The 11,222-nt window shown below is 39.0% G+C and overlaps 1 protein-coding gene across 1 annotated transcript; it reads left to right on the plus strand.

Annotated features, from left to right (window-relative positions):
• Nucleotides 1-3,998: 3,998 nt before the first annotated feature.
• Nucleotides 3,999-10,740, plus strand: LOC122306531 (transcription factor MTB3-like). Its single transcript, XM_043118957.1, has 2 exons — nucleotides 3,999-4,869; nucleotides 10,002-10,740. The coding sequence occupies exons 1-2, from the start codon at nucleotides 3,999-4,001 to the stop codon at nucleotides 10,064-10,066; spliced, it is 936 nt and encodes a 311-aa protein (XP_042974891.1). The 3' UTR covers nucleotides 10,067-10,740.
• The last annotated feature ends 482 nt before the right edge of the window (nucleotides 10,741-11,222 follow it).

Here is an 11,222-nt window from a genome sequence, read left to right on the forward strand (position 1 = left end):
AGTCAAGGAAGCAGTATTAGCTTTCTCTTTGGCCTTTTTGTAATTCGCACACTCAAGTCGAATGTGACCAAAACCATGACACTCATGGCATTGAATATTGTCATTGACAGCTCTAGTTTCTCGTTTATACCTCCCTTCTCGGTTTTCTGAACTAGAACCTCCATTGAAACCCTTGAACCTTCTCTTCTCCTGTCTTGGGTTTTTCTGGGCAAACATCTTCCTGAATTTTTTAGCATAAAATGCTATCTCCTTGTCACTCATGTCAAGTTCATCAGAAGATTCACCAGACTCCTCTCTAATAGCATTGAGGGCTATGGACTTGTTTTTCTTATCCATAGGAAGAGTATGTTCATAGGTTTGTAAGGAACCCACCAACTCTTCAATTCTCATGTTGTCCAAGTCTTTGCTTTCTTCTATAGCAGTGACTTTGGGACGAAACCTCTCAGGAAGAGATCTAAGGACTTTTCTCACAATTCTGTCCTCAGGAATTCTATCCCCTAAATTAAAACGAGAATTGACAATATCATTAAGTTTGCTATAGAAGCCATCAAAAGTTTCATCATCCTTCATCCTAAGTTCTTCAAAGTTGGTGGTTAGCATTTGAAGTTTAGAATTCTTTACAGCCTTGGTACCTTCATGGGTAACCTCAAGAATGTCCCATGTCTCTTTGCAATTTTCACACATGGAGATTCTCTTGAACTCCTCCTGGGACACGGCCATGAATATCGCATTCAGGCCTCTGCTATTCCAACTACACTCGTTGACTTTATCCCTAGAGTAATTTTCCACACCCTTGGGGGTTTCGACTCCCTCAATGAATGCAACCGGTTGTTTCCATCCCTTTGTTACGGAAGCCCACACTCGTTCATCCACAGACTTAAGGAAAGCTCTCATTCGAACCTTCCAATACGCATAGTTACTTCCATAAAAAAATGGTGGAGATATGAGTGATTGAGACCTATCCATTTAAACCACTACAGCAGGATCACACTCAGGAACTAAATCCTAGCGGAGTGAACCCGCTTTGATACCAAATGAAAAAGCAGTGGTTCTACACAACACTACACCTAGAGGGGGGGTGAATAGGTGTAATCTAATTTTTATGGCATTTTGAAAATTAATCAAACAAGCAGTTAATAAATGAATCAAATAACACAAAAAATCAACACATGATTTTGTTCACGGAGTGGAAACTCATTTGAAGAACATCTTCAAAATCTAAAACCACTCAGGGTGTAAGACACCACCTCAAATCCACTATAGAAACTTTAGTTTGTTACAACCAATTTAGAGACACTCACAAAACCTTTGTAGTAGCTAAACTTGGCTTGCAACACCACGAGTGACCTACTCGATCTCTACACGCATGTAGTGTCGGAACTCCGACCTTCCTATAGCTTCCCACGAGAACCTCTCGATCTCTGCATCAACGGCAGCTCCGAACTCTTCCGGCCAACAAAAATGTCCACTTCGATGGACTCAAGTAAGAGTTGATTTTGAATGTGTTGTGATGGAGAAATATTTATCCAAGAAAGAATCAACCAACTGGGGGAGAGGTTGCTCTAAGAAGTTCTTGGAGGCCCTTAGGGTTTTTGCTCTGATTCTCCACACCAAGAACAGAAGTTAACCTGTTCTATTTATAGTTCCCATCAAATGAGGCGTTCAAAACCCTAGTGATCTGGAACATTGGCTCGAGCGAAGTGTCGAGCGAAGGTCGAGCGAAACAATCTGCCAAAGTTCGCTCGAGCGACCTGTCGAGCGAGTATCGAGCGGTCGACTCTGCCTGAGTTCGCTCGAACTCAGTGTCGAGCGAGGGTCGAGCGACTCACTCTGCCTGGGCTCGCTTGAGCTCAGTGTCGAGCGAGGGTCGAGCGGTTGAATCTGCCTGACTTCGCTCGAGCTGTATGTCGAGCGAAGGTCGAGCGGTTGAATCTGCCTGAGTTCGCTCGAGCTGTATGTCGAGCGAAGGTCGAGCGAGGGTTGAGCGAAGTTGACTTCTTTGACCAATTTTCAAGCCTTTCCGCAACAACATTTGTTACAACACTATTTTACACAGGTTTTGACAAGAATATGCCAATACGCTCATTTTTCCCTCCACAATTTGGATTGCTGGTCATAGGTGTTTCCTAGCTAAAACAACATTTTGCTCTCATCCTCACAAATTAATAACAAACTGCTTAGAAGGTTCAAGGAAGGACCTGAGAATTAAGCCCAAAAGAGATTTTAAAGTGATTCCGTCTTCATTTTAGGTGTTAAGAGTATTTTAAATCATTTATAAATAATAATAAAATAATACTACTGAATTATTTTTAAATAATAATGAACTGTTTGTAAATAGTTGTTAATTACTATTATTTATAAATAATTAAAAAAATACTTACTAGCTATTATCAGAAGGTTCAAGGAAGGAGAACTGCTGAAAATTGATCAACATATATAATATTTCACCTATTAAATAATTAAAGAAAATTAATATACGTACGTATACCACACTTTTATCCCACTGTAAAAAGATAAACTGAGTACTAGTTAATCCACTTAATTCCTGCTTAAGTACTTATAGACTTTTTAGTTATTCAACTCCTTTCAATTTCCTAGATATTTGTTCTCTTTTGCTTCGCTTTTATTAATTAAGCTCCAAGTGCTGTGATTTTCTCATGGCGGGCGCGCGCACGTGCACCTGACATTTATTGGCCGCTATTTTAAGGGCTAGCTAAAAGCAAAATTGCCATAATCAGTACGTACGAATTAAGCTTTAATTTCCAGAAAGTTTCTCAATATAGAAGAAGATGCATGCATGTTGATCAGCAAGAAAGAGGCGTAAAATATTAAATATATATAGCAAGAAGCATATTAACCTCTTTCCCGGAAAATGATGCGAAATTTTCCCTGAATTTCTAAGATCATGCACGCTGGTACCTATATATATATGTATGTATGTGAGATCAAAGACATAATATTCATCCAATTCTAATTCCAACGTCCAAGCTGCTCGATCGATCTCTTACGATTTTATATCGAGTATCACATCTTCCCTTAATTTCTTCATAGAAACAATGTCTTGCGTGAAGAGAAACCACCTTTTGAGCAGTATTAATAGTAATACTATTGCAAAAGTGGTGATGGTTTTGTTCTTGATTTTCATGGTCATGCCTGATCTTGGTCAAGCCATCAGGCCGATGGGTGGTGGAACAAATCCAAAATACGGTGTGGAGAAGCTGGCAGTCTCGTTTCCGAATCGTAGTCCGGTGCCACCTTCGGGGTCCAATTCTTGCACATAGATCCCAACTCCTGGACCGCCCTGCAGCCCTCACTAGTATAATAATCAATGCATGGATGCTCATTAGCTGCCATATATGGCGGTGACTATATATGATCAATAATATTAATTTGTTTTTCATTGTGTTGATCATGATTCATGTACGTAGGAAATTACAAAAGCATGATGATCTCGATCTATTTAATTTCTAGTACTGTATGTCTCTTGTGTTAAAGTACGGGTCATGTGTAATATAAATAACGCTGATGCATATATATATACATGTTAATATTTCAGTTTTATATTATATATATGTTCTTGATCTTGTTTCATCCTTAAAATATATACTAATTATTAATATATTGATCATAGATTTAACTAATTGTGCTTATATATCAGAAACAATATCATATGGTACTTGAGATATTAATTCGATCGGAGGCAAAACAGAAATAATTAAATCACCAAATTAAAAGAAAGAAAATTTTCCAAATGTACAACGCATTTGTGCCTCGATCGGCCACCGGGAGGAGGGGCTAGCTATTCATTTCCGAGAAATTAATATGTATATATTTATATATAAATGCTACCTATTAATATGTATATATCTCATGCGGCCACCATCTGCAGATCTTTTCTTAAAAAAGAGATGCTCTCAGTGACGACGGTTGGCCGGCCATATTACTATTACCATGTAATTGCATGGTAGTTATGTAGATCTAGGCAATATTAGACACACATGCATAGATGTGGGGATGGCAGTTTGAAGGGAGTTGAGAGGACAAAGGGGGTGGAGAAGCTGGTGCTCCAGAAGCTTCACGCTTCATTTGGTGGGTCGGATGAGGATAATTTTGCATCAAGTCTAGCGGGAGTGTTGGCTGTTGAGATGTTTTACCTTACCTCAATGTATTTTACTTTTCGGTGTGATTCATCTAATTGTGGACTCGGGGAGTTGTATGCATTTGGTAAATCAATTTGGGTTTCAGATATGCCTAGTTGTTTACATCATTATCAACAGAGGTCATTTCTAGCGAGGTTGGCTGGGTTCCAAACTGCGGTGTTTGTGCCTGTGAAATATGGAGTTGCGGAGCTTGGTTCGATCAAAGCAGTTCCAGAAGAACAGAATATTGTGGACATGGTTAAAACTACATTTGGGGAATCTAATTCTGTACAGTCAAAGGTATTTCCAAAGATTTTTGGACATGAACTTAGTCTAGGTGGTACAAAATCACGCTCGGTCAATATTAATTTTTCTCCTAAGGTTGAACACGACGTTGGTTTTATTTCAAAAACCTTCAAAGTACAAGCAATAGGTACCAATCATGTTTATGGAAATTCTTCTAATGGATGTCAAGGTGATGATAATGAAGAAAAAGGGTTTCCACAGTTGAACCAGATGGCTGTTGGGGCTTTTAATCCCCAAAATGTAGTTTCTAGTTTGGAGATGTCGAGGGATGAATTATCATCTCAGCCTGATGAGCGAAAACCCAGAAAGAGAGGGAGAAAGCCTGCCAATGGGAGAGAAGAACCATTGAATCATGTGGAAGCAGAGCGGCAGAGGCGTGAGAAGCTTAATCAGAGATTCTATGCATTAAGAGCGGTTGTCCCAAATATTATTAAATCAAGTAATACAATCATCACAGCAGCACACCATGCCAACTACTTCATCATAGCAAGATGCCACAAGTCATCCAAATAATCAGCCAATCACAAGATGCTTCTAGAAATAAAAATACTAGCATTCTGTTAGCATCTTCTGCAAAGTTTGTTAGAAAGATTCTTTATTTTTTCTCTCTGCTTCATTCTTTTACACTACTGTACTTATTATATATAGAGCTAGTCATCACACTGTACGCAGTAAGTTTTTCATCAATATACAGAAAACTCCTTAGCATCTTTTATCTTTCTGCTTTTTCTACTTTATCAATTCTACAACCAACATGGTACCAGAGCCATAATGGCTTTAGACGACAATAACCCACCGCCACCTCCTCCTCCTCCTCCCCCCCCAACCAACAAAAATCCTAAAGATCCCTCTAGCCCATACTTTCTTAATCCTAACTATGGCCCTGCAACCCTTCTCACCAATCATCTTCTCACAGCAGATAATTATCACTCATGGGCACGCACAGTTCGTCGCTCCTTACGAATCAAAAAGAAGTTGGGTTTTATTGATGGCACCTTACGGGAACCTAATATTCCTAATGATCCATTGTTAGAACCATGGCTTGAATGTAATGATATGGTAATAACTTGGCTTCAAAACGCAATGTCTTTGGAAATCAAAAACAGCGTCGTGTATGTTGATACCGCTCATGACCTATGGCTTGAGTTGGAACAACGATTTGCACAAAATAATGGTCCTCGAATTTATGAGCTCAAGCAGTCCATTAACTCCATTGTTCAAGGAGATGATTCTGTCAATCTATATTTCTCCAAATTGAAAGGGCTTCTTGATGAACTTCTCAACTTTGAATTCATTCCATCCTGCACCTATGGTGCCATGAAACATGTCCTTGAAAACTAGCAACGTGACTGGATCATGAAGTTTCTCATGGGACTTCATGATTCATTTACCAATATCAAAGCTCAAATCATTTTGATTAAACCCATTCCAAGCCTAAGTGAAGTGTATGCCCTGGTTCAACAAGAAGAAAAATGCAAGCAAATTTCCAACCCTCCCAATTTCCATGATACCCTTGCCTTAGCAGCAAAATCTACTTCCTTCTCTCACCGAGACAACTCCAAACCATTTGGATCTTCAAGGCATGAAAAATACTTTTGTAGCCATTGTAAAATTCCTGGCCATTCCCTTGAAAAATGTTTTAAGGCCAACCCAACTCTTGAGAAACCAATATGTACTCACTGCAATTTAGTTGGTCACACTGCTGCACGTTGTTTTAAATTGCATGGCTATCCACCTAGCCATAAACTATACACTCGAGGAAAAGCACCAGACTCATTTGCTAACCAAGTCAGCTCATCCAACCAAGAACAGATCAATGAGGAATCCCAAGCAGTTCTCACCAAAGCACAATATCAACATCTTTTGACTTTGCTGCAATCACCACCTACACAACCTTCTGTTAATCAGGTTCAACTTGATTCCCCACCCCCCTGCCCCTTGGCTTCCACAATGACTGGTATGAATTTCTGTTTCTCAGCTTTTCAATCCCCTTCTCCACCAAACACTACTCTCTCTTGGATAATCGACACAGGAGCAACAGATCATATGATTTGTTGCCCCTCCCTATACACCAGTCCCCCCACTCACGTGTCTCTTAATGTCAAATTTCCAAATGCTCATCTTGCATGAGTCACTCACAAAGGCACTGTCCATCTTAGTGACAAACTCATCCTTCATTTAATTTGATCTCAGCCAGAAAATTAACACAAGATAAATCCTGCTGTCTACTCTTCTTCACCAATGAGTGTTTTTTACAGGACCTTTTCTCTTAGAGCACGATTGGGAAGGGTGAGATTCACAATGGCCTATACCACCTCAAGTTGACAACAGTTTCACCTACTGCTTTCTCCACTTTTTTTTTTTGCTTTACCATGTACTCAACTTTCATTTTCCAACTCTGTTATTTCCCATCATAATGACCAACATCTCCGGCATTATCGAATGGGTCATCTATCTAATTCCCGACTTTCCTTATTACAAAAAGACTTGCCTAATTTTGCTGCTATCAATGACAACACACCGTGTACTATCTGTCATTTTTCTAAGCATCACCGCCTACCATTTCAATCAAGTTAACATCGTTCATCGAAACCTTTTGATCTCATACATTGTGACATATGGGGGCTTTGCTCTCAAATAGCCTATGATGGCTCTAGATTTTTTCTAACTATTGTAGATGACTACACAAGATGCACTTGGTTATATTTAATGAAAAATAAGTCTCAAACCAGAACTCTCATTCAATCTTTTTGTTCTCTCATTGAGACCCAATTTCAGTCTAAAATAAAAATCATTCGCTTAGACAATGGAGTTGAATTTGCCATGACAGATTTTTATTCAAAACAAGGAATAATTCATCAAAGAAGCTGTGTTGAGAGTCCCCAACAAAATGGTGTTGTTGAACGCAAACACCAACACATTCTTAATGTTGCCCGAGCACTACAATGTCAATCTGGCATTTCACTTTCCTTTTGGAATGATCTTGTCTTAACTGCTACATACCTTATCAATCGTACCCCCTCCCCAAATCTACAAAACAACACTCCATATCACTTACTTTTTCAACAGAAACCAACATATAATCATTTGAAGACCTTTGGATGTCTATGTTATGCATCAACCATCAAACAAAACCGCCACAAATTTGATTCCCGTGCCAGAAAATGCATTTTACTTGGCTATCCTTTTGGCATCAAGGGATATAAGTTACTAGATCTCGACACCAATTCCATCTTTCATTCCCGTGATGTCATCTTCTATGAGCACATTTTCCCTTACAATTCCTCCTCCATGTCTAATAATCACAGCAGCTCCTCACTTTCTACACCATGCTTTCCTTTTCTTGGCCCAATCAGTCCCTTACCTACACATACTACCCCCCCACCTCACACTTCTATTTTTACCTCCCAGCCTCATTTCCCGAACACTCAGTCCGCCCCACAATCCCCCACCACTCAAATTACTATTCCTAACATTCCTTCTGCCCCACGAAGATCCACTCGACAAAAGAAACCTCCTTCATACTTGCAAGATTATTCTTGTCAACAGGTCATTGTGACTCCCTCTTCACAACCAACCTCCAAGGTAAAAGGTAATGCTTCTCTCTACCCTTTGTCTTCTTATTTATCCAACAAAAATCTGTTTCCAAAATATGCTGCCTTTGCTGCTACCTCTTCAAAATTCTGAACCTACCACTTATTCCCAAGCTGTCAAATCTTTAGAATGGCGCAAAGCCATGGATGCTGAGATTGATGCTTTACAATTGAATCATATTTGGGATGTTGTTGATCTGCCTATTGGAAAGAAAGCAATTGGTTCAAAATGGGTTTATCGCCTCAAATACAACTCAGATGGCTCTATAGAAAGACACAAGGCACGCCTGGTTGCTAAAGGGTATACCCAAGAAGAAGGACTTGATTACAATGAAACCTTTTCACCGGTTGCCAAACTTGTCACAGTCAAATCTCTATTGGCCATTGCTACTATTAAAGGCTGGAGTTTGCATCAATTTGATGTAAATAACGCCTTCGTACATGGAGAATTAAATGAAGAAGTTTACATGAAGATGCCTCCTGGCTACTCCCTTTCCAACCCAAATAAAGTGTGCAAGTTAAAAAAAAGTTTGTATGGCCTCAAGCAGGCCTCTCGGCAATGGTATGCCAAATTTTCCTCATCTTTACTTTAATTTGGTTTCATTCAATCTCGGGCTGACTACACTCTTTTTACCAAAGGTAATGGTCCTTCATTCATTGCATATTACTTGTCTACGTTGATGATATCATTGTAGCTTCTAATGATATCAAGGCTGTTTTTGCCTTAAAAGCTTTTTTAGCCACCAAATTCAAAATCAAGGATCTTGGTTATCTAAAATATTTTTTGGGCTTAGAAGTTGCCCGAAATCCTACTGGTATACAAATCTGTCAAAGGAAATATACATTAGATATATTACATGATGCTTGTTTGCTTGGTTGTAAATCAAGTTTAATCCCAATGGATCCAAATATTAAATTGTGCAAAGATGAAGGTCAATTATTGGATGATCCTAGTGAATACAGACGCATGGTTGGAAGACTTCTCTACCTCACTATTACACGGCCTGACCTGTCCTACTCAGTTAATATCTTGAGTCAATACATGTCATCACCACGGGTTCCTCATCTAAATGCTGCTTATAAAGTGCTGAGGTACCTCAAAAAATCTCTAGGACAGGGTTTGTTCTTCTCATCTTCATCCTCATGTCATGACTGTCTACTGCGATTCTGATTGGGCATCATGTCCAGACACCAGGCGTTCAACAACAGGCTACTGTGTCTTCCTTGGCCAATCTCTTGTCTCCTGGAAATGCAAGAAACAGACAACCATATCAAGAAGTTCTGCTGAAGCAGAATATTGCTCCATGGCATCTGCTTCATGTGAAATCGTATGGATCAAATATCTCCTCACTGATCTTCAGGTTCCTCATCCTCAACCAGCCACTCTCTATTGTGATAGCGAATCAGCTTTATACATTGCCTCAAATCCCGTCTTTAACGAAAGAACCAAACACATTGAATTAGACTACCATCTAATTCGGGACAAAATTCAAGAAAGAGTTCTTTCCACTGCCTACACACCCTCACAGTAGCAACTTGCAGACCTCTTAACTAAGGCCCTCCATTCCCCCATGTTCTACTCATTGTTGCTCAAGATGGGAGTTACTGATCTCCACTCTCCATCTTGCAGGGGGATATTAAATCAAGTAATACAATCATCATAGCAGCACACCATGCCAGCTACTTCATCATAGCAAGATGCCACAAGTCATCCAAATAATCAGCCAATCACAAGATGCTTCTAGAAATAAAAATACTAGCATTCCGTTAGCATCTTCTGCAAAGTTTGTTAGAAAGATTCTTTATTTTTTCTCTCTGCTTCATTCTTTTACACTACTGTACTTACTATATATAGAGCTAGTCATCACATTGTACGCAGTAAGTTTTTCATCAATATACAGAAAACTCCTTAGCATCTTTTATCTTTCTGCTTTTTCTACTTTATCAATTCCACAACCAACAAATATATCAAAGATGGACAAGGCCTCTTTGCTTGGTGATGCTATTACATATATCACTGATCTCTAGACGAAGATCAAGGTTTTGGAAACTGAAAAGGAGCTGGGAAAAAATAAGTATAAAAAGCTCCCAGCACCAGAGTTTGATTTTCAGGACAAACAAGATGATTCAGTTGTAACGATAAGCTGCCCATTGGATGCTCACCCGATTTCTGGAGTCATCAAAGTGTTTAGGGAAAAACAGATTGTAGCTGAAGAGACTAATGTTTCAATGGACAATGACAAGGTTTTTCATACGTTCTCCATTTGAACTCAAGGTGGTTGTGCAGAACAGTTGAAGGAGGAGCTGATGGCCGCCCTTTCCAAGTTATTTAACCAGTAAGTTTGTGCTCAGGTGACTCAATGCATCTCCTTGATGAAAAATGGAATCTGATGTTGACAAATTCATTATTCGTAATCTAACTTCACAGACAGCTGAATGATCTTGTTCTGTAAATATATGGATAGAGTTTTTCATCTTGTGATCTGTCTTTTAAATTGCATTGAGGCCATGAATCGGGTAGGTTGTGGATGTAGGCAGCAGTTTACTTTAAAATGGTAATTTTAAACTGATTTTATAGTTTAGCTAAAAGATAGCAGCTATAACAAAATTTGGGCTATAAAAGAGATGCATGATGAGCCCAAAGCATGCTCTTGTAGAAGTTTTGTTAATTGTCCAAACTATTTATTTATCTTCGTCTTCTACCTCGGTGCATTACTTTCCATGATTTCAGGTCTATTTCTCAACAGCTGAACAAATATTTCAATTCCTGTTGTATTATTATTCCTAAGAAGATTATGGTGCTATTACTTATAAACACTAAACAAAGTTAGCATGCTATTGACAAATTATCCATATTCGGTAATTTGAAACAAAAATAGTTGCTTAGCACTGATTTTTACAGGGACCAGTACTTCCAACAAGGTTTTGGGTTGTAGTTTCTCCGCTCTTCATTTCCTTTAGTAGTTAAATACAAACCTCGGTTCTTCAGTAAAAATGAACAAAGCCAGCTAGCCTGGCTTAAATGTTGCGTGTTTAACTTGATACCCAAGTCAAGAATACGGTTGTCAATGTTCATCTGAAAATGTTTTTGACTGGTTAATCGGATCATGAACCCGCAAAATGCAGCACTAAAAATATCGGGAAAATAAAACTTTCAAAACTAACACTTTTGATATTCATGACT

Source organism: Carya illinoinensis, chromosome 4 (genome assembly GCF_018687715.1).
Source record: "Carya illinoinensis cultivar Pawnee chromosome 4, C.illinoinensisPawnee_v1, whole genome shotgun sequence".
Classification (NCBI taxonomy): Eukaryota; Viridiplantae; Streptophyta; class Magnoliopsida; order Fagales; family Juglandaceae; genus Carya; species Carya illinoinensis.

Coding starts and splice junctions, on each gene's coding strand:
- LOC122306531 (XM_043118957.1), top strand. CDS start 3,999: ATGCATAGATGTGGGGATGGCAGTTTGAAGGGAGTTGAGAGGACAAAG. Junction 4,870..10,001: donor ATTAAGAGCGGTTGTCCCAA/ATATTATTAAAT, acceptor CACAACCAACAA/ATATATCAAAGATGGACAAG.